Below are 24052 nucleotides of genomic sequence, written 5' to 3'. Positions count from 1 at the left end.
CCTCAGGTCTAAATCGATTAAGAGTAGGGTTGGGATCTGGAATCGGAGGAACCTGATCAGTTCCAAGTTGGAAGTGTTTCTGGAACTGGTTATATCACACTGTCAGAGCTGCTATGTGGACTACATGTCTGCCGGTGGTTCTCCAACTTTGACATTTCAACTCTAGGAATCGCTACAAACAAATTGTTACATTTGTTAAAGGAAAATACAAACAGGGTTCCCACGGTCATGAAATTCCTGGAAATATTTTGAAATTAGAAAAATATTTTTCCAGTACTGGAAAAGTTTTGGAATTGATCAAGGGTCCTGGAAGGTCCTGGAAAAAATAGCTATCCATTGTCTTTGGTTATTGATTTTGTTAATACCTCTGAAATGACAAATTAAACATTGGCCAAACTGTCAAATATTAGAGGCAGAAATTTTGTGAGCATGTAGATCGGCTATTTTCACAATAGAAACGTGTTATACAAAATTCCTCAACTCTTAGTGCTCGTCAGGGTGCCGGGTCCCCAGTTCAAATATGATTATTTCGGGGGTCACAGCCTGAAAAGGTTGAGAACCACTGGCATACACTACCTGTCTTTGGGCATTGCGCATAGGAGTAAGCGACTTGTTATTGAGCTGAATTATTGTTATATAATCCTGGAAATTGGGTTAAATATTCTGGAAAAGTTTTGGAAATTAATTGGTAAAAATGTGTGGGAACCCTGTACAAAGTAAAGTACCGGTACATAGTTGACACTTAGACATCCCCAATAACAGATGCTATAGTACAGCATTTTCTTCTACAATTATTTACTAGAGCATTTATGTATTATAGTCAAATAATGTAGTCTTACTTACAGCTGGATTAACCAAGCTCATCAGAATAATCTTTAACACACACAGTGCATATTCAAATCCCAGCTCAATCGTATCTTGTTTGTTTTTAAAGACATTTTAGCAAAATTACTCGGCAGTCAATTTAGCAATCTATTGCCTATTTGAACAATTGCTTGTTTCAGCGTGTCTTTTTTTCCCCCATGCTCCAGCTTACTGTATGTACATAATGAAAGTACTAATCAACATTGGCTTATTCACTTTGATGTTAGTTAGCAAGATGCTTAAGGCTTAGAGAACAAGGCTCCTACCCCCAAATTTATATCATTATTTGTATAACTCCCAGGCTTTCATTAGCATTTGCAAGTAGAATGTCGAACGCCTTGTGTAAACCTTCCGTTTATGTAATGCAATGGGATCTGGGCCTTTTTCAAGGGATGTTCTTGGAAACAACTATATGAGGGTCCCTCGGGGCACAATGCACTGCACATAACATCAGCATTTCAAATGTTACCTTAGGTTAATATAGCTTAACCACTTATTGTTTGCTTGTTTCTTACAGGCAGGATTTGATCCGCACTCTCACATGAGAGCCCCGGGCCTCCCAGCAAGCCTGAGCTCCATCTCCGGTGGAAAGCCGTGAGTAGACCTGTCTTAATAATGATGATTGATAAAGTGTCAGTTACCTGATTGCATTTTGGATTTAAATCCGTCGACTAAAACTATGACAAATAAATGTTTGTTCGACTACCTTTTTTCACTTACCAAAAACAAAATAAAAACGAATCTATGATGACTAAAACTAAGACTAAATACATTGACAATTTTGTCAACAAATAAAAACTAAACTAAATTGTTAGGAAGGGAAGTCATTTTATATTGGGTTTCACGCGCTGGTATTTTCAGCATGCAACCAAAAGTAAAATCAGCCATTACGACGCTATCAAGGAAATATTTAGTCGACTAAAACTAGACTTCAGATGACTAAAATATAACCAAAACCAAATGAGATTTCATTCAAAAGACTATGACTAAAACTAAATCTAAATATGCTGTCAAAATTAACCCTGATCATCATTTTGTCTTCACTGTGTCCCTTTCTCCTCTGCAGGGCCTATTCTTTTCACGTCAGCGCTGACGGTCAGATGCAGCCCGTGCCCTTCCCTCCGGACGCCCTGATAGGCCCGGGCATCCCGCGGCACGCGCGCCAGATCAACACGCTGAGCCACGGAGAGGTGGTGTGCGCCGTCACCATCAGCAACCCGACACGCCACGTCTACACCGGGGGCAAGGGCTGCGTCAAGATCTGGGACATCAGCCAGCCGGGCAGCAAGAGCCCCGTCTCCCAGCTCGACTGCCTGGTGAGTTGTAACTAAACTAGTCGTCAGCTAGTTGTTTTAAAAACCCATTTAGGCCTAGAATTATTGAATGCTTTAACCAGTGGAAAAATAGCAGATATACAAGCTCACAGCGCGGCACCAAGTGCCGCGCTGCGAGCTTGTAGATCTGCTATTTTTAACAAAGTCGTGAAAATGTGATGTGCAAATCTTTGAATATTATGTATTTTCAAAGCGAACGTTTGTAGCTCAAATTTTGCTTCTGGGGGGGTCCCTGGAAGTAAATATTTTGAGATGGGTGTCCGTGGCCAAATGCATATCATTTTGGGGGTCCTTCAGATGAAAAAGTATGAGAACCACTGACGTAGTAGTCTCTCAAGAACAGACTAACTGAGCTCCATTTAAGTGAAAAGGACCTTTTCTTTGACGATGGCTGGCCAGACTGCTGACATAGAAACATTGGTTTTTCAAAAAATCTTAGAAGGATTCAAAAGACACTTATAGAATCGGGTCAAAATTCTAATTTTCACGATTTTTCAAAAATAGCAGATCTACAAGCTCGCAGCGCGGCACTCGGTGCCGCGCTGTGAGCTTGTATATCTGCTATTTTTCAATAGTTAAAGCATAAAATAATGATACACAATAATGTGTACCCGTTCTAATGAGTCCTAATGAGGCACACAAAACAGCTTTATATACTGCAGTGTTTTTTTTTTTGTTTTTTTTTTATAATTAAAGTTAACATTTCGCTGTCCAGCAGAAACCAGCCATGTCCATCTTTCAACGTATAATTATATTATTTTAATATATAAATCAGTGCTATTGGAAACATTTACGTCTCTGTGTGGGTTTGAGAAATATTGAACCGATGAAAAGTATTTTAAAAAGTGCTTCTGACTAAACCTAACATTGGATCCTCATCATTTCTCAAACTGTCGGACAAACCACCTAACTCCAAATTGTGGACTTAGTGGTTTGTCCCCCGTTGATTAGGATGACTTAACCAGACAGTCAAAAACCTCCCAACTCCACTTTAGCTGTGTTTGGGTCAAAGTGATGATAATATCATCACTCGACAGCATAGACATGGTCTTTACCGTAAATGTCACTTTCATACCAAAGCTCCTCAAACATCAAGTGTAGCATGACTTTGCGTGTTTGTTTTTCCTCCACCCACCTCCCAAGCTCATGGAGATGTGGATCATTCAGCGAGGCATCTTTGCCGCGCTGAAATAATCCTTAAGGGAGGGAATGCGACCAAGTATTTCCCGGTGAACCTAAGCGCAACGGTGGGGGCTTGGGAGTGTGGGGAACACGCACCGCTGACTATTGCTGATGATGGAGACGTTATATAGCTTTAGCCTTTATTGAGAATGAGAGGCACTGTTGCCGATTTAATAGGAGACTTGTCGCCAATTGCAAGATATTTAAAAGTTATTTGGGGCCATGATGATATCCTTTTCTTCCCACAACTAGACTAAGGATTTATATTGTCTGTGTTATTGTTTACAACCACAATTATTCACGTGTGGCAAGATCGCAGTTCACTCGTTTTTAGTAGGCTATAGTGTAGGCTTAGAAGCCTTTTCAGAAGTTAATTTAATGTTTTCCATTTAATGATTTCCTTTATCCTCATCTAATCTTGCGCTAATGCACGCAACTGTTTTTGCCATGTTTTAAGGCCATGTATAGGCTTTTCAGAAGTTAATTTAATGTTTTCCATTTAATGATTTCCTTTATCGTCATCTTCCGCTAATGCACGCAACTGTTTTTGCCAGGTTTTAAGGTCTTGTTTTAGTTGTTTCTCATAAGCTCGCAACCCTCCTTGCCCATCGGCCCCCACCTTTGCGCACAGGTTCACCGGGAAATACGCGGTCGCGGAGGGAATGCTGCTGAGTAATGTAGCTCTGATTGGCCAAGCCTGCCTGTTATTACCCAGGCCCATTACTCCTTTCCAACTGCCTTTCATATGTCAGTTTGATACTGTTACAGAGTACCTTAGCAGCCCCATCTGGCCCTCCAAGTGATGGTGGGGTCTTATGAAGACGTCAGGGTGCAGTCCCCCCCCCCCCCCCCCCCCACCCCCCCCCCCCCCCCCCCCCCCCCCCTCTTCTTTCTTCCTTCCTTTTTCCCCCCTTTTAACCCATTTAGAACGGGTACACATTTTGTGTATCATTATTTTATGCTTTAAATATTGAAAAATAGCAGATATACAAGCTCACAGCGCGGCACCGAGTGCCGCGCTGCGAGCTTGTAGATCTGCTATTTTTGAAAAATCCTGAAAATTAGAATTTTGACTCGATTCTATAAGTTTCTTTTGAATCCTTCTAAGATTTTTTTGAAAAAAACGTATGTTTCTATGTCAGCAATCTGGCCGGCCATCGTCAAAGAAAAGGTCCTTTTCACTTAACTGGAGCTCAGTTAGTCTGTTCTTGAGAGACTACTATGTCAGTGGTTCTCAAACCTTTTCATGTGAGGGACCCCCAAAATGATATGTATTTGGCCACGGACCGCCATCTCAAAATATTTAGTTCCAGGGACCACCCAGAAGCTAAATCTGAGTTACACACGTTCGCTTTGAAAATACATAATATTCAAAGATTTGCACACAATTTCACGACGTTTTCCCAAAAATAGCAGATCTACAAGCTCGCAGCGCGGCACTCGGTGCCGCGCTGTGAGCTTGTATATCTGCTATTTTTCACTGGTTATAAAGCATTCAATAATTCTAGGCCTAAATGGGTTTTAATTCAAGCGAGAGTCTCTCTGGATCTATTGATCTCTCGCTCTTCATGAGCCTGGCCAACGTGCAGCACCGTGCCCCCACTCTGCCTCCTCCTCCTTGTTAGAGCTGACAACCACATCTTCACTCTAAACATGAAGAGGAGAGGCTGCTGCATGCTTAAAAAGTTTGCTTGTCAGGGAGAAAAAGCTCTCGGGTGTAACAAGGGCTGGAACGTCTCTTGATGGCTCTCTGGCGGAGTTCCTCCGGTAACTCAAAGATCCACTAAAAGTGTGTTGGCAAACGGTCTTACTCAACTTACTTAACACTTTGACAGCCGTATGGAGATGCCCATATTAAAACCGTTTTATACCGGACATCTGAGCAAGGAGTCTCAGCCAGACCGGAATTTACCGTACTGGGTCATTAAAAACGAAATAAATGATTTTTATCCGAAAATCGGCGATCGTCTAACCTAGTCTCCCTAGTCGTCCACCGCTCGTCCATCGATAGCGCATGGCTCCTCTGACATGAAGCGGAAGTGACGTCAGGTCCTTTCCCTGCTATAGCTTCCCAGCTCCCATCCATTTTCTGTTTAGATGTTAGCGTTATCATAGCAGAGTCATACTTGGATTATTTGAGACCACATTTACGTGAACGGATCGCGCACGCGAAACGCACGGGGAGAAGATGCCTCGGCCGAAACCGCCACTCTAAGCCAATGCAGATTAATTTCGCTGGGGCCTGTGGTGAGAATACAACGGGGATCGCGTGATGGTTATGGGGGATGAAGACTACATGATATTGCGCTGAAGGTCTTGTAAAATGAATGCTGTTCAGATCATAATATAATAATAGAAATTTCACGGCTAATCTACCAACAAGCCATTCTATTTCGGCTGGCGAAGTGTTAATTCAGTCGACTAAAATAAATGTTCATCGACTAACTTTCTTTCACTGACAATAACGAAATAAAAACTAAGCTAAGACTAAATAGACGGGAATGTTAGGGAGGGACAAGCGGGGAAGAGATCCAGTGGAACTAAAAGACCAGTCATTTTTTACTTGGTTGCACTTGGGTGTTGCGCTCTAATTTACAGTGCTTTTAAAATCTAAACCAGGGTTCCCCAATAGGCGGCCCGCGGGCCATTTGCGGCCCGCGGGGGGGCTACTGTCTGGCCCCCACCAACCCCAGTAATAATGGTGGTATAAGATCAGCAACAACACTAGTATATTGTCGTCGTTGGGTGGAAACCTCGTATCTCCAAATTTGTACGTTCTTTCGCAAAGTAAAGCCATGCTTCATCATACAAGGCCGTCGCACAAAAGTAGTGAAAACAGCAGATCTACAAGCACACAACGCCTCGCACTTTTGTAGTTTAAATCATTTTTTAAATGATAAATACAAAACAAACGGTTTTGGACATACAAGGTTTCCACCCGACAACAACGAAATATAACTCATGTAATTGGCCCACTGGCTTGTCACTTCTCATGATCTGAAATGGCAAATGTTTGAGTAGCAGCAGCGCTATATAGAGATCTCTCTCTATAGCGCGCAATGAGGGTCTCTCCAACTCTTTTTCCCGGGCTGAATCAGGGGCCCAGCTTGTAGATCGGCTGTTTTCACTAGTTTAAATCATTTGTAAAATGATAAATGCAAAACGAACGGTTTTGGACATACAAGATTTTCACCCGACAACGACGATATCTGAACTGTCGCTGGAGTAGCGGGAACGCCACCGTCGTCCCAAGCAATGTTGCGGCCCTCGGCTTGGCACCCTAGACATCATTCGGCCCTTGGGGAAAACTAATTGGGGAACCCCGATCAAAACCAACCACTTTATAATTCTCTATTCTTTCTGTGTCCTCCACCACCAGAACAGGGACAACTACATTCGCTCGTGCAAGTTGCTGCCTGACGGGCGCACCCTGATCGTGGGCGGCGAGGCCAGCACTCTGACCATCTGGGACCTGGCGTCGCAGACGCCTCGCATCAAGGCGGAGCTCACTTCCTCGGCCCCGGCCTGCTACGCCCTGGCCATCAGCCCCGACGCCAAGGTCTGCTTCTCCTGCTGCTCTGACGGGAACATCGCCGTGTGGGACCTCCATAACCAGACCCTCGTTAGGTCAGTACAGCACGGTTAGAACCAGTGTTCTATTTTTAATCACCACTGTAACACATTGAGAAGTAGTGCCAGATACTTTAGCTGTAAAAGTATATATATATAGGCTAGGGCATTCATGAATAGTGATTTTTAGTATTCGAATCGACCTCAAAGTATTCGAATAGTCGAATATTCGACAGGACTGGCCAAACTGGCAAATATTAAGTAAGCAAGAGGCGGACATTGTGAAAAAGCCGATCTACATGCTCACAATGCCTCGCGTTGCGAGCATGTAGATCTGCTATTTTCACAATATTTATCTGCGGAACCGAGTGCTTGTCAGGGTGGGGGTCCCCAGTTCATAACAAAATAAACATATTATGTTTATTTTGGGGGTCACGGCCTGAAAAGGTTTGAGAACCCCTGGTATAGAGCATTAACAAATTCATCCACCAGGGGCATTGACAACTCATTCTTATGACTTCCTATCTAGCCAAGCTTTATAAACTATCTATTTTTTAAAGAGAAAACAATAAAAATAAGCGAATATTCGACTCCGGTGAATAACGTCGAATAGTGACTTTGATATTCGAATATTTTCGAATATTCGAATATTTGGTGAATGCCCTAATATAGGCCTATTTCTCATGCTAGTGGTCAGTGGTGGAAAGTAACATTTACTCGAGTACTGTACTTAACACATAGGATGCCATCATAGCGTTAATGGAACTCACCGGGGCACGTGTGCATACATCGGCTCGGGTGATGGTCCCGCATCATAACGTTAACGTGGTCTTGTATAATCCAATTCAATGTGTGATCGCGTCGCTCCATCGAGACATCATTGCAGGGCAGGCCCCGTTCACATAACATGGAGCTAGAATGAGCCTCTGTTCACCAGCGCTCTTCGCGCGTCTTGCGCGTCACCAGCGAGTGCCGCTGAGGCTTATGGGTAATGTAGTGTTTTTGCTAATCTGTCGATAAAATAGTAATATTGATTATTATTTATTGGTAGAAACGCCAGGAACGCCAATTTTGATATAAAGACGTTTCCAGACGTCTTTTTGGCTATTTTCGCAGCCAATGTGTTAAGTACAATTTTGAGGTATTTTGACCTTACTTGAGTATGTCCAATTTTCTATACTTTTACTTCTACTCCACTACATCTCAGAGGCAAATATTGTACTTTTACTCCACTACAAGTTTTTGACAACTTTGCTTACTTGTTACTTTGTAGATTTTGATAATTATTACAAAACATACATTAACCACTTCAGCCCTATATACTGTACATTTCAGCCTTTTGAAAATAGCTGAACTACAAGCAGATTTTTATACATTTTATATTTGAAAACTTGTGAAATGGGACATTCTGCAAAATGAGTACTCTCTACTTTTGGCACTTTACGTACATTTCGATACCAATACTTTTGTACTTTAACTCGAGTACATTTTGAATTCCAGACTTCTGCTTTACTTGGAGTATTTTTTTTACATTGTGGTATTGATACTTTTACTTTAGTAAAAACAAATTGAGTACTTCTCCCACACCACTGCCAGTGGTTAGCAGTCTTGGTTATCACACTTTTCTGTGCACTTCCTCTTTTAGTCTTTGTGACTGAGTTGTGTGCTGGTGGTTTTGTGGTGTTCTCCAGGCAGTTCCAGGGTCACACAGACGGAGCCAGCTGCATCGACATCTCCCACGACGGGACCAAACTGTGGACCGGTGGGCTGGACAACACCGTGCGCTCCTGGGACCTGAGGGAGGGCCGGCAGCTCCAGCAGCATGACTTCACATCTCAGGTACACACTAGGGCATTTAACTCAGCGGATGCCCACGAGGTGTCAACGCGTCAGACTCTCTAATGTCTCTGGAGGCCCACGACGCGTTTGACGCGTTTACTGTATTTACAGTAACAATATTAAATCTTACCGTAAAGCCGGGGCTACCCGTGGATATTGCCCAATCACCGCGGGTTGTTTCCATTGGACTCTGAGAGCATCGCGCGGCCGTTTTTCTCCATATAATCCAATGCATTTCCCCATCTTTAAAGCCCTTTATCTCTGATGTATTTTTTTAGGCTAAAACTGTGGCAAACTGTGGCAAAATGACCAAATTATGATCGGCAAACAACAGCTAAATGCTACACTGGCCCATACAGAGTGGAAGACAACAACATCCTGACTACGGTCATGTGACCAAGTGACGTCATGACGCATGCATTGACGCAACAAGGCCTTGTATTCTTCTATGGAGGTGGATTTGGGCACTTAGCTGGGGCTCTGGCGCCACCTCTTGGGCAGTCAAAAGTCGACAAGTCGACTCAGTCGACTTCATTACACAAGTCGACTCCCACCAGAGAAAGTCGAAGTTGAAAGAAATAGATAATAATAATACGTTCTATTGTGAAAATAGCAGCTCTACATGCTCATCGCGAGGCGTTGTGAGCATGTAGATCGGCTATTTTCACAATTTCTGCCTCTATATATTTGACAATATGGACAATGTTTAATTTGCCATTTTAGAGGTATTAAAAAGTCCTTAGATTGCCACTTTAGGAATGTGCAGATACCCTCTATACACTTAAAATTTATGTTGGTTTGTTTACAGTTGAGTGAGAAAACAATGTTTCACATTAAGATAATCATCAATCACCCCCTAAAATAATTGGGGGGTCGTGATGTGATTACGTCATCAAACGATAAAGTCGACTTCAACTCAACCTTTTACTGAGTCGAGTCGACTTGCAAAAATCACAAGTCGTTAATGCACTAGACAGTACACAGACATGTATTTATTTAATCACACTGCATTATGCTTCATTAGTGCTGTTGTAGGGTCTGGTAGAAGCCATTTCTCAACCCATATAGCAAAATAATTAAATTGTCAAGAAACCAATCGCTGTGATGTACTTCTATAATGCTTCAATGTTAAATTTGGTCAGAACCAATCAAAATGGTAAATAAATGATGCATGTACCGTATGTAGTATCTTTATCCAAAGTGCTTATCAATGTACATTCACTCATTTATACACACAAGTGCAGCGCTGCGAGCTTGTATATCTGCTATTTTGTTAATAGTTATAAGCATAAAATAATGGTTAAAGTGGTTACGGAGTGACGCGGATGCGTTCCAGGCCTTAACCCATTTAGAACGGGTACACATTATAGTGTATTATTATTTTATGCTTTAACTATTGAAAAATAGCAGATATACAAGCTCACAGCGCGCGCTGCGAGCTTGTAGATCTGCTATTTTTGAAAAATCATGAAAATTAAAATTTTGACCTGAAGTGTCTTTTGAATCCTTCTAAGTTTTTTTGGGAAAAAACTATGTTTCTATGTCAGCAATCTGGCTAGCCATGGTCAAAGAAAAGGTCCTTTTCACTTAACTGGAGCTCAGTTAGTCTGTTCTTGAGAGACTACTATGTCAGTGGTTCTCAAACTTTTTCAAGTGAAGGACCCTTAAAATGATATTTATTTGGCCACAGACCCCCATCTCAAAATATCTAGTTCCAGGGACCACCCCAGAAGCAAACTTTGAGTTACAAACGTTCGCTTTAAAAAATACATATATTCAAAGATTTGCACTACATTTTCACAACTTTTTCCAAAAATAGCAGATCTACAAGCTCGCAGCGCGGCACTCGGTGCCGCGCTGTGAGCTTGTATATCTGCTATTTTTCACTGGTTAAAGCATTCAATAATTGGGTTAAAAGTGTGGGATAAACAATGATATTGAGTTTCTGCTGATGGCACCTGTATGTCTCTCTCTCTCTCCGTCTACCCCCTGGAGCAGATCTTCTCGCTGGGCTACTGTCCAACGGGGGAGTGGCTGGCTGTGGGCATGGAGAGCAGCAACGTGGAGGTTCTCCACCACACCAAGCCTGACAAGTACCAGCTGCACCTGCACGAGAGCTGTGTCCTGTCACTCAAGTTCGCCTACTGTGGTAAGATAAGACGCAAGAAGGTTCATTAAGGCATAGGCTACACGGAGCTGGATATTTCATATATCCCGGTTTTTCAGATATCCACATAGAAAAATATCTAGGTCCACACGGAGCTGGATATTTCATATATCCCGGTTTTTCAGATATCCACATGGAAAAATATCTAGGTCCACACGACAAAGATATCTAGGTCTAACAAGCACACACACAGTAAAGTCTTCAGAGATATCCGGGTCCCATGTCTACACGGATCCAGTGAATCGGATATTTTTCAATCTTTCCACTTATTTATCCGGTTTCAAAAATATCCAGCTTTGCAGCCGAAATATCCAGCTTTGTGTGGCTGCAAGCCCCAAACGCATAAAAAAAATGTCTAGCTTCAGAAATATCCAGCTCCGAGTAGCCGGCGTCTTAATCATGACCAGTGGCGTCAGTTCAGAAAAAGCTAAGGTATGGCAACATGACTGGTGTCTTGGCACCAGTCATGTTGCCATACCTTAGCAACAGGCATGATACATTTATTTTAAGAAGTACATTCTATTTTCCCCCCCGTTTCTACGGTTTCTTGGGCTGGATATGGGAGCCTGGAACGGTTGTTCAAGTGCAGCTAAACTTGGCATGTTAGTAAACGTGCCACAATTAACTCAATTAGCGCCGATCCCGAGAATACTCGTGAAAAATACTCGAGTAGCACGTGGTGCCGATCCCGAGTATACTCGCGAAAAGTACTCTATTACTGTAACGGCGGTTCTCCTACCCTGTAGCCTGGCTGAAGGACCTGAGACGATCGCCCTCGCCGATTCATCATCATCACGGATCCACGAGCACAAAATTGTAATCCCATAACATTGAGGCAGACGGTGAATCTCATCTTTAATGTCCATTATCTCAAAACAACACTTTTAAAGGGAGGATGGCAGTAGATTCTCGCTTATATAACACATGTTGAAAAGCACCGATCCGCCATTACACAACAGTATGTTGATGACGAGCGATTCCGGTGAATGACGTGATGACGTCAAACCGGAAGTGTTTACGCTATGGACTTCTGGCCTTCAAAATAAGACAACGGTCGTGGATGCAGCCTGCGGGAGGCACGCTGGACATTTTAATCCGTTAATTTCAGGAGCACTAAATGAGTTAACAATAATGCATTGCACCTGTGCAGCTGACCTGCGGAACCTGGGAATATACCATTTTGTCCCCAAGATGGGGAGAATATAATTATAATACGTTGTTAACGTGACCATTAGGTTAAATGTAGCATTTGTAGTTATTTTACTGTAATTTAACAACATAATAACCAGCACAGATAGACAAAGAGATATTCTTGGATTTATATTTAAAAGTAACTTTTATTTTCCCCTCTGGACCCAAGGTATGGCAGCTGCATACCCCTGCCATACCCAATTGACGCCCCTGATCATGACCGATTTGATTGAAGAGATGAACGGATCGCGGTTTTAGCCACGTTTGCCGGAACCAACCACAAACTTCTCATGGTTTTAGTCGCCAAAATGAACACCGGTTCATGTAATGGTTTCGTGTCCTCCTCTGGTTCTTTGTGGCCATCGATGGATAATGTTATTACTTTGTCATAGGGTCACTTGCAAGAATGAACCCTTCTTATGGCAGAAGACTAAGTAGTGCACCTTGTGACCTAGAAATGAGGACAACCTGCATGTGCATACTGTACATGTACTCATGACCTTTATTCTGTGTTTCCAGGTAAATGGTTTGTGAGCACAGGGAAGGACAATCTGCTCAACGCATGGAGGACACCCTATGGTGCTAGCATATTCCAGGTAAACTAAGTCAACCGAGATAAGCAATGCAAACATGTCAATAATGTTGCCTGCTGTGACTGCTGGCCACACTCTTCTTCCCTGTCGTTCGGAAGGTCAGACAGCTTTACATTAGAGCAGGGGTCTTCAACGTTTTCAGGCCAAGGACCCCTTAGTCGAGAGAGAGATGAAGCAGGGACCCCCACTACCTTTTCATAGATTCCATGTAGTTTCATCGTTTAATCGTCAGTGTATTTTGGATTTATGTTAATGTGGGTTTTCAGATATTTAACCACTTGAACCATCAATACTTGACCTTTCACTCTGTACTTAGTCAGCTTTTCCCCCCCTCTACACCAAAGCTCTTTGCCAAAAATAGCCGATCTACAAGCTCAGGCGTTGTGAGCTTTGTAGATCTGCTATTTTTGGCTAAAGTTCTCAGAATATGGACGCTAGGTTTCAAGTGGTTAATATAAAAAAAGAAGGAAAAAAGGTTTCTATCACTCAAAGATTTGGAGGACCCCCTGTAGTAACTCTGAGGACCCCCTAGGGGTCCCGGACCCCCTGTTGAAGACCCCTGTCTTATATAATTTTCGGTTTAAAAATCTGCAAAGGTTTTTCAGACATTTCTTTATAGCAATCATAGGCTGCTACAGACAGTTCTCGCATTAAGTTAAGCTGTCTTTACACATCTTACTTGTACAGCACCCTTCCAGACTTGCACGTTAAACCTGTTGAGTGTAAAGCTGGAAAATGCCATCCAATGCTGACTGTAATGTATGGGAGATGATTATTTTAATCCTACCGTGAAAGTGTAATTCTCGATTAAACCGAATCCAAGCTTTTTGAGCTGCATATATTGCTAATAATATTTAACAAAGAGAGAACTGGCAGCGCCATAATCTAATTTAGACGCGCCATTCACCAATCAACAAAATGTGGATAAAAGTATGTTGTGAGTGTTAACAAAGCAGTTATCATAGAAATCTGCTCGACAGATGGTAATCACTAGGGCTGTCACAATTATTACATAATAGTCTAATCACAATTATTTGAGATAATCGCAATTATATTGCATAATCATCATAATCGTTTCCATGTTGAGAAAGGATCTGCTATTTTTGAAAAAGTCGTGAAAATGTGTGCAAATCTTTGAATATATGTATTTTTAAAGCGAACGTTTGTAACTCAAATTTTGCTTCTGGGTGGTCCCTGGAACTAAATATTTTGAGATGCGGGTCCGTGGCCAAATACATAATCATTTTGGGGGTCCTTCTCATGAAAAGGTTTGAGAACCACTGACATAGTAGTCTCTCAAGAACAGACTAACTGAGCTCCAGTTAAGCGAAAAGGACCTTTTCTTTGACGATGGCTGGCCAGATTGCTGACATAGATAGATTTTTTCAAAAAACCTCATAGAATCGGGTCAACATTCAAATTTTCACGATTTTTCAAAAATAGCAGATCTACAAGCTCGCAGCGCGGCACTCGGTGCCGTGCTGTGAGCTTGTATATCTGCTATTTTTTAATAGTTAACGCATAAAATAACGATACACAATAACGTGTACCCGTTCTAAACGGGTCAAACGTCTCATCCTCGAGAAAGAAACCTAAAGTCCATTTCTTTTCCCCTTTGTGCGTTTGTTTTATTCCAACTCTCGCAGTCCAAGGAGTCGTCGTCGGTCCTGAGCTGCGACATCTCGGCGGACGACAAGTACATCGTGACGGGCTCCGGCGACAAGAAAGCCACCGTCTACGAGGTCATCTACTAGAGAAAGAGAAAGGAGGAGCTGCCTTCTTCTTGGCCCCCCTAGAGCTTCAGCACTTCCACTGGTCCTCCTGACCAGTTCTACATGTCAGCGATGCCCTCTCCTTCTCCCTATCATCCTGCCTACCACTCCCTCTCAAAGACCTCCTACGGACTGGACTACTGCACAGCGGGGGACCCCAGGCAGACTGCCCCGATCGATTGGCTGAGCTTTCACACTGTTTGTTATAGTGGTGGCCTGGTGGGTCGGCCTGTACTTGGCTTCTACTTCTTCTTGGACCATGGATTGGAGACGCTGTTGTCTTTTTTTCTTTTTTCTTTTTTTTTCTCCTTTGGAGTTCTATTTGACCATGGATTGGAGACGGATGGATTTTTCCCTTTTTTTTTCTTTTTTTTTCTCCTTTGGAGTTCTATTTTTGGGTAAAAAAAATAATGCTTGTGGGTTTTTGATTTGTTTTTGTTTCGTTCTTTTTTTTACATGAGAAAATGTTTTAACCAATGAAGCAGTGCTTCATTTCCAAGAGAACCTCACTCCCTAGATGTGTTGTGTAAAGTGTACATATCGGAGTAAATAAGACATTTTATATACATCTATATATATATATTATAAATATATATATATATATTTTCATGTCCTGGGTGTACTTGTGATGGTTTACTTTTTGCCTCTTGTCTGTCCTTCGTGGGGAGATGATTTAGAGAAAGCAGATGTGAACTTTCTTTTAAACAATTTAATTTCAGCTTGATTTTTTTTTTTTTTTTCTCAAAGCACATTCTCTGGGCCGACCTTTTTCAGAAATCAAAATGACGAGAGGAGCACAACACATTTCGAGTTGGAACACTTTGTGGAGTTCTTTTATTTCATTTTATTTCTTTGCCTTTTGGGACGACGCTTAGTGGAGCTATCCCAAAATCTGGTTCCGATCTGGCTCGGACCCCGAGCCATGGATGTGGGTCGGCGGCAGTGCCACAAAGACCACTGTGGGGACCTGTTCTTCTGGGGAATGACATGGATGTAAATTAAATTAATATTTAAAGACCTTTTTATGTGTACTAAGTGTACTTTTGTCTGTGCTCTCATTCTCCCCCCGTGTCTTGTACCATTTCTAGATTTTTGGGGAGATGGGGAATAATTTGCTGTGTTTACCTAAACCCATGGACCTCAGTTGGCAGCAGTAGCATTGCAGCAACAGCAGGCATACACTGATAAAAGTGCTCTTGTAAACCCTGACATAATTGTATGTTTGCCCCTGTGCCATTGAATGATGGTTTAGAGACTGACTTGAATGGGTCAATTGGACTGTCGCCATCGCAACCTGCTTTTTAGGAATCCTGCTGCCTTTCTGTTTCTTAACCCCTATTTCTGGAGACAAAAAAGAGTCGAATGGTGGCAATGGCAGAAGGATTTACCAATTGGGACGACCAATGCTTGGTTCCACAGTTTGTCATTCAGTGCCTGTAATTGATGCTGGGGGGGGGGGGGGGGGCAGGAAGGAGTGGTACCTCTCTCCCAGGGGCGTCACACCAAATTCTGGGCCCTGGGTACAAGGATTCACTGCGGGCCCCCCATGAATGTTAACTATTGAAAAATAGCAGATCTACAAGCTCACAGCGCGGCACCGAGTGCCGCGCTGCGAGCTTGTAGATCTGCTATTTTTGAAAAATCGTGAAAATGTGTGCAAGAAACCTATGTTTCCACCATGTCAGTGGTGCTCCAACTTTTTAATGTCAAGGACCCCCAAGATGATATGTATTTGGCCCACGGACCCCCATCTCAAAATATTTAGTTCCAGGGACCCCCCTCCCCCAGAAGCAAAATTTGAGTTACAAATGTCCGCTTAAAAAATACATATATTCAAAGATTTGCACACATTTTCACGACTTTTCAAAAAGAGAAGATCTACAAGCTCGCAGCGCGGCACTCATATCTGCTATTTTTCAATAGCTAAAGTTACTAGGGCCCCTCCACCTTGGGCCCTAGTAACTCAGTCCCACTCCCCCCCCCCCCCCCCCCCCCCTTGTGACGCCCCTAACCTCTCCCGCCAGTTTAAAGCTCAGAGATGAAGGTCCCACTGCACTGGGTGCCGGCAGATGACGACACTGGGCGAATATCGGCCAATATTGGTGATTCCTATCTTTTTCCGCATAATGTATCTAAAAAGTAAAGGTCGTTCCCCCCCCCCCTGCTCTCAGGTGTTTTACACTTTAGTGGTCAAGAAAATCTAACTGACGGATTGAAACAAGCGTTTAAATCACTTTTTTTAGTCCTCCTATGTATTATTTACCTCTGATTGCAACCTTAACTGGAGCAGTACTATGGATGGGGGTTGACTGGCCATAGGGTTTTTAAAAAAAAAAGCGATTCCACCCGTCTAACATTTTCTTCTACCACTTTTTCTAGTCATGTTCAAATACTGGATTCTGATTGGTTTAAAACAGTGGTAAATAGGCCAACAACCTTGAGTTGGCTCATGGACCCCGCCCGCTGAAACAATTCATGATTGTAACTAAAGATCCTTGCAAGTTACAAATGTGTTTTCTTTCATTTATATGGAAAAAGTGGTAGAAAAGCAATTTACCATTCGAGGTCGTGGGTTGTTGGCTGATTTAACACTGTTTCAGGGTTGTTTGCCACTCGCCTAGGGCTCGTGGCACGACCCTGAAACAGTGGTAAATCAGCCAACAACCCACTCCCTCTCATGGTAAATGGCTTAATTGACCGCTAAAATGTTAACATCTGAGAGCATGGGGGAATCCTTTTCACTTTTTGGATACGATGTGCGGAAAAGGGTAAGAATCGGCGATATTGGCCAATTTTCTGCGGTGTCATCTGCCGGCACCCGACGCCGCAGTGGAACCTCATCTCGGAGCGTTACAGCTGAGGGAGAGGTTCCCATTGGAGCTATAGAAGGAGTGGTACGTATCAAAAGTAAAGCACATGGTGGAAAAGTTGCCAGTGTTACCTATGTCGAGTACATTAAGGCTACAGGCTATTGCATTCTCCACTGTGCTTATCCGATCAGCCTTTTCCCGCAGTCGGAATATTGTGGGTGAAACATGCGTCTTCATGTATGTAGCAAATACTGTCGGCACTGAATAGAAATGTACAGTTGTTAATAAATCAATAAAACTTTTTTTTTTGTAGAATGGCTTCCTATTTCCTTATGATTGGCTTGCGGGCACAAACGGACGGTCAATTTTCTTTCAACCACTTGGTCCTGTTTCATACTTTGTTGTATTAGGGCAGGGGTCTTTAACGTGTTTCAGTCCAAGGACCTCTTAGCTGAGAGGCAGGGACCCCCACTACATATTGGATTCATGTTAAAAGTGTGATTTCAGACATTTAATAACCAGGGTTCCCACGGTCATGAAATTCCTGGAAATATTTTGAAATTAGAAAAATATTTTTCCAGTACTGGAAAAGAATTGATCAATGGTCCTGGAAGGTCCTGGAAAAAATAGCTATGCATTGTCTTTCGTTATTGATTTTGTTAATACTGAAATGACAAATTAAACATTGGCCAAATTGTCAAATATTAGAGGCAGAAATTGTGAAAATAGCAGATCTACATGCTCACAACGCCTCGCGTTGCGAGGCGTTGTGAGCATGTAGATCGGCTATTTTCACAATAAAACCGTATTATACAAAATCCCTCAACTCTCTTCAAATATGATTATTTCGGGGGTCACGGCCTGAACCATTGGCATACACTACCTGTCTTTGGGCATTGCGCATAGGAGTAAGCGACTCGTTATTGAGCTGAATTATTGTTATATAGTCCTGGAAATCTGGTTAAATATTCTGGAAAAGTTTTGGAAAAGTTTTGAAAATTAATTGGTAAAGATGTGTGGGAACCCTGTCTTAAACCCTCAATATTTTGTAAACTTGGTCAGCTCTTTTTCACCGCTTGTAGATCAACTATTTTTGGCCAATGTTCTCCCCAGAATAGGGACGCGAGCGTTCAAGTGGTTAATGTAAAAGTCAAACAAATAAAGTTCATGTCACAAAAAGATTTGGTGGCCCCCCTGCAGTATCTCTGAGGACCCCCTAGGAGTCCCGGACCCCCTGTTGAAGACAGGGAGTGCAGCAAAAATATATCTACAAACAGAACGAAATCTTGTGAAAATATAAGCCTATTATGACGTGTCCTAAATTCAGGGCTGCCAACTTCTCAGAAGACCTTGGAGTGAGATGTATGCCTGCTCCCGCTACGCTATAGGATAATTGGGGATATCTGGGATTAGAAACGGCCCTCCTGGCAATCTGGGGGCCGTTCTCTACCCCAGCCCAGATCGGGATTCGGGAGCGATTATTATCGCTCAAGATTATCTTCTAGTGTGAACGGTACAAAGATCCAATGTTAAATAAACCAGAACACTATGGCATATTAGGAGTCCACTTTTATTTTCAAGGACACAATAAATGCATGGGTTAGGGTTAGGGTTAGGGTTAGCAGCATTAGCAGTATTGAGAAATATCATAGTTTCAGTTTTTCTATCTTATGAAAAACTTTCTTAGGCTATTATTTTGAGAAGGTGACGATTTTTTAAATCTTTGTGTTATGTTAAAGATAATCTTTGATATCTTATACGTATAGGATCATCTTAAGATAGTCCTGTAGTGTGTGTGTGTGTGTGTGTGTGTGTGTGTGTGTGTGTGTGTGTGTGTGTGTGTGTGTGTGTGTGTGTGTGTGTGTGTGTGTGTGTGTGTGTGTGTGTGTGTGTGTGTGTGTGTGTGTGTGTGTGTGTGTGTGTGTGTGCGTGCGTGCGCGTGTGTGTGTGATGCAACCAGATTTCAGAATCATTTAAGATTTTACAACTCCTGTAGTCTGATCCCAGCTTTAGTGGCCGAATGTTTTGTGGCCCGTACAGGCTCGCCACCGCATGTATGCATTGCCTAAGAGATTTATTTGTATGATTATTTTACAGCATTGCAAGAGGTCGTCTGTGAGAGGGGTCTGTTGTGTGTGTCTGTCTACGTATGTGTCTGTCCGGAGCTAATCTCACAAGCAAACACATCTAAAGAAATGTCATAATTTGAAGAAAAAATATAAGTATATATTTTAAGTTTTAAAGATGTAGAGCTATGTTTTTCTCTTTTGTTCCCCAAAGTTATTTGTATATTTTATGTTGTATATTTCCTTCCTACTATGCTATTTATTGCTCTATTATAAAAATAAATATTATGAAGTCCCAAGCACAGGGCCAGTGCAAAGCCCTATTGCAATGCAAAGAATTATTATTATTATGGGCTTGCTCCGACTGAGTGCATTCATGATATGAATGGAATGGGCCGAATGGCACAAAGTAATGCACAATGTAAAGTGCTTTGGATAAAAACACTAATAAATGCTATCTTATCTTAAATCTATCTTAACTAATGATTGAATGGATGAGGTTGGCATGGGGGGTGGAAGTAAATCAATCTGGGCACTCTGGGGGCAAACCCAGCTCTGCATCAACATCTCCTGTGCTATATAAATGGTAAATGGTAAATGGTGCATTTATATAGCGCTTTTAATCCAAAGCGCTTTACATAGATTGTGCATTACATTCACCCATTCACTCACACATTCATACACCGGTGGCGGAGGAAGCCATGCAAGGCACCAACCTACTCACCGGAGGCAATTAGGGGTTCAGAGTCTTGCCCAAGGACCCTTCGACATTAACTCAGGGGGAGCCCGGATTCGAACTGGGAACCCTTCGGGATTTATACCCTTCTTGCTCTAATACCAGTTTCTCTACCCCTGAGCTATGCCGCCCCTTATATAGCAGGAGTCTTCAACGTTTTCAGGCCAGGGACCCCTTAGCTGAGAGAGATGAAGCAGGGACCCCCTCTACATGTTGTATAAATGTGTGATACAGATTTTCATCGATTTCATAGATAGATTCATAGACTTGTTTGACAGCACTGTCATCACTCTATATTGAATTCATGTTAATGGGGTCGATATTTTGTAAACTTGACCTTTCACTCTGTACTTGGTCTGCTCTTTTTACCTCTACTACGCCAAACCTATTTGCCGAAAATAGCGATCTACAAGATCTCAACGCCTCGCGCTGCGAGGCATTGAGAGCTTGTAGATCTGCTATTTTTTGGGCAAAGTTCTCCTCGGAATAGGGATGCGAGGGTTCAAGTTGTTAATTTAAAAGAATTCTACTATCACACAAGGATTTGGTGGCCCCCCTGTAGTAACTCTAAGGACCCCCTAGGGGTCACGGACCCCCTGCTGAAGACCCCTGCTATGCAGTATGTCTCTATGTTCCATATTATGACTGATTATGTCCGGTTGACCTTGACTGTGACCTTGACCTTTGATCTTTTCAGCCCAAAGGTGATACATCTCTTCGGGGCAGCCTGCTGACCATTCCTATTCATGAACACCTGGCCAAACATCAAGGTATTTTATTCAGATTACAATATTCTGCCATGCAATGCAATGCTGCAGATTGTAATACATATACTTTGCCCATTATTCCATCCATTCAAAAAACTATATAGGCCTAAAATTATTAAATGCTTTGACTATTGAAAAATAGCAGATATACAAGCCCACAGCGCGGCTTGTAGATCTGCTATTTTTGAAACGGTCTTGAAAATGTGTGCAAATCTTTGAATATATGTATTTTTAAAGCGAACGTTTGTAACTCAAATTTCGCTTCTGGGGGGTCCAACTAAATATTTTGAGATGGGGGTCCGTGGCCAAATAAATATCATTTTGGGGGTCCTTCACATGAAAAGGTTTGAGAACCACTGACATAGTAGTCTCTCAAGAACAGACTAACTGTTAAGTGAAAAGGACCTTTTCTTTGACGATGGCTGGCCAGATTGCTGACATAGAAACATACGTTTTTCAAAAAACATTAGAAGGATACAAAAGACACTTATAGAATCGGGTCAAAATTCTAATTTTCAAAACTTTTCAAAAATAGCAGATCTACAAGTTATTTTTCAATAGTTAAAGCATAAAATACTGATACACAATAATGTGTACCCGTTCTGAATGGGTTAACAGGAAAAGCAAAAAACATTTTTTTTAATTCATGGCAGCAAAATATCCCCAGTTTCCGATATTATGCTCCAAACTACTGCTGTTAACTATGGAAATTCAAGGAAGTTTAACACCACCTCCAATTAAATAAATTATAATTTGTGATGACTCTTGTCGTCACAGTGTGAGTTTTAAGAAGGCCGTCAGGATGTATCGGAGCATTTTTGCCAATTTATTCACACAGCAGAGAAGAGCCAACGGATCAAAAATGTTTAATTAAATGTATCTGCCTCGGTGTGTGGGAGTAAATCTGACTGGAGAATAGATAGAAGGTGCGAGAGAGTGGAAGAGAGAGAGAGAGAGATATCCTGTGAGTTAATGGGCTTGTTTCCAGACGGGATGGTTTGTGGTTGCGGTCCTGCTGAAAAGACTAATGGTGGAAGAGATGACACACAGCTAAAGGATGAGGGTGGCTTAAAAACAACTATGCACGCACGCACGCACGCACACACACACACACACACACACACACACACACACACACACACACACACACACACACACACACACACACACACACACACACACACACACACACACACACACACACACACACGATAATAATGTTCTGCTGCCTTGGTTACACACAGACCACAGAGAGCCCGCAGCAAAAATGAACAGTCAAACCCACTCCACATGCTCACACACGCACACCTCCAGTGTGATGCAGCGTAACTACGTTGTTATGGTATTTGTGGCTTTGAGCTTATATGGTTGCCATGTCCAGGTCAAATGCGGTTGTGAAATGGGATATGAAATGTATATGTATTTCAATGATTGATTGATTGATTGGTTGAATACTTTATTAGCATTTTGCGCAGGAGAGTACAGTTCAATACAGGTCTGCTAAGAGGATTTTAAACCCAAGAAAGCACAATTGCTTGTTTCCATTGGGGTCCTTTGTAACTTAACCCATTTAGGCCTAGAATTATTGAATGCTTTAACCAGTGAAAAATAGCAGATATACAAGCTCACAGCCGCGCTGCGAGCTTGTACATGTGTGTGTGAGAGGTGTATGTATTTTCACGGACAGTGGTTGGTTTGTGAGTGACAGAGAATGAGATAGGAGGACAGTGGATAACGCAGTGCCACCAGAGAGCAGTGGGAGATGAAAGTGAGACTGTGGAGAGAGCAGTCAGCCTCGGCTGCTTCCAGAGGTCATCTGGGGTGTTTTGACACCATTCAACAATACTGTAACTACATCTCCTGACCTGTCCCTAGAGATGACAGGCTTTCACCAGCCTGTCTGCTGGACACAAGAGTCCACTTAGGTTTGGAGAGGAGTTGTGTGTCTGTCTGTCTGTGTGTGTGTGTGTGTGTGTGTGTGTGTGTGTGTGTGTGTGTGTGTGTGTGTGTGTGTGTGTGTGTGTGTGTGTGTGTGTGTGTGTGTGTGTGTGTGTGTGTGTGTGTGCGTGCGTGCGTGCGTGAAAGGTGCGTGCGTGCGTGAGTGTCAGTGTGCCTGGCCTGCACAACAGTACCCCTCCCTTAACATGTGTGTGTGTGTGTGTGTGTGTGTGTGTGTGTGTGTGTGTGTGTGTGTGTGTGTGTGTGTGTGTGTGTGGTCAGCAAACGTATTGCAGGCTACATACAGGCTACATACAGACAGACACACATACCGGTACATACCGGTCCGGTCCGGTACATACATACACACATGCACACAAAGCTCCGTATAGGAGTGGTGTGACCACCGCTCAAAAACCTTGTCCTGGTAGGGGTGTAAATACCGTACCGAACCGGTGTACCAAACTGAACAGCCCTACAGAATGAACTTTAGCGGTGCTATAACCACTACTACTAAATTTGCCTCCATTGATTCTGGAAGGAGAGTCTCATCCGGAATCAATGGGAGCAAATGTATTTTATTATAATCAAATTATTATCTTAGGAATGCGACCAAAAAAAAATATACAGTATACTAGTAAGACACCTGAGGGTGGAATGCGACCTCAGGGTGACATGTCGCGCCAATTCTTGACTATCTGGCCAACCACAGCGTTTCTCTGACGATTCTAGTTGTTGTCATTCTGGGGGGAGTTTGTTCATGTTTTTGTGAGGGTATCAACCCTAGGAGACACGGGGAGAACATGCAAACTCCACACAGAAAGGCCCTATCGCCAACCCCACCTAGGGTGTGAGCGATAGGGCCTAAACATGGAGATGTGGAGAACACTATATACGGAGATAGTCCAGTCCATCATGTCATATGGGACTACCGTCATAGACAGTAGCCATTGTTAGGCCGGAGTCAATGGCTGTCTGTCTGACTGTTCTGGAAGTGATGTCACATGACATACTTTTTATGCCCATATATGAGTCATTCTGTACCACATCTCCATGTTTAGGCCAAACAGGTCGCTCCATTTCTCCATGTATAGGTCCAAATGACCAACGTCGAGCTTGACAAGGAGGATACCGCACATTGTACCTCATCCACCCTTTCTTCTCTTTCCTTTTGGTATCTTTATCCTCCTCCTCCTTTTTTTCTTTTTTATTCTTCTCTTTTT

At 42.6% G+C, this 24052-nt stretch overlaps 2 protein-coding genes across 2 annotated transcripts in view; one reads left to right on the top strand and one right to left on the bottom strand.

The window, feature by feature from the left end:
- LOC308289095 (transducin-like enhancer protein 3-B) overlaps positions 1-16050 on the top strand; it is a 68791-nt gene extending 52741 nt beyond the window's left edge. Inside the window, exons 15-21 of the mRNA XM_080730654.1 lie at positions 1382-1458; positions 1931-2180; positions 6760-7007; positions 8642-8789; positions 10788-10938; positions 12667-12743; positions 14387-16050. Of these exons, the coding sequence (XP_080586780.1) occupies positions 1382-1458; positions 1931-2180; positions 6760-7007; positions 8642-8789; positions 10788-10938; positions 12667-12743; positions 14387-14494 (1059 nt within the window). The 3' untranslated portion in view covers positions 14495-16050. The remainder of the gene's footprint in view (positions 1-1381; positions 1459-1930; positions 2181-6759; positions 7008-8641; positions 8790-10787; positions 10939-12666; positions 12744-14386) is intronic.
- Positions 1-24052, bottom strand: part of LOC308289096 (alpha-taxilin-like) — a 621916-nt gene that overhangs the window by 299947 nt on the left and 297917 nt on the right. The window lies entirely within an intron of this gene.

Source organism: Nannobrachium achirus (genome assembly GCF_963921795.1).
Source record: "Nannobrachium achirus genome assembly, chromosome: 7".
Taxonomy (NCBI): domain Eukaryota; kingdom Metazoa; phylum Chordata; class Actinopteri; order Myctophiformes; family Myctophidae; genus Nannobrachium; species Nannobrachium achirus.
Note: the sequence above shows the minus strand (reverse complement) of the source record. Positions and strands in the feature narration are given on the sequence as shown.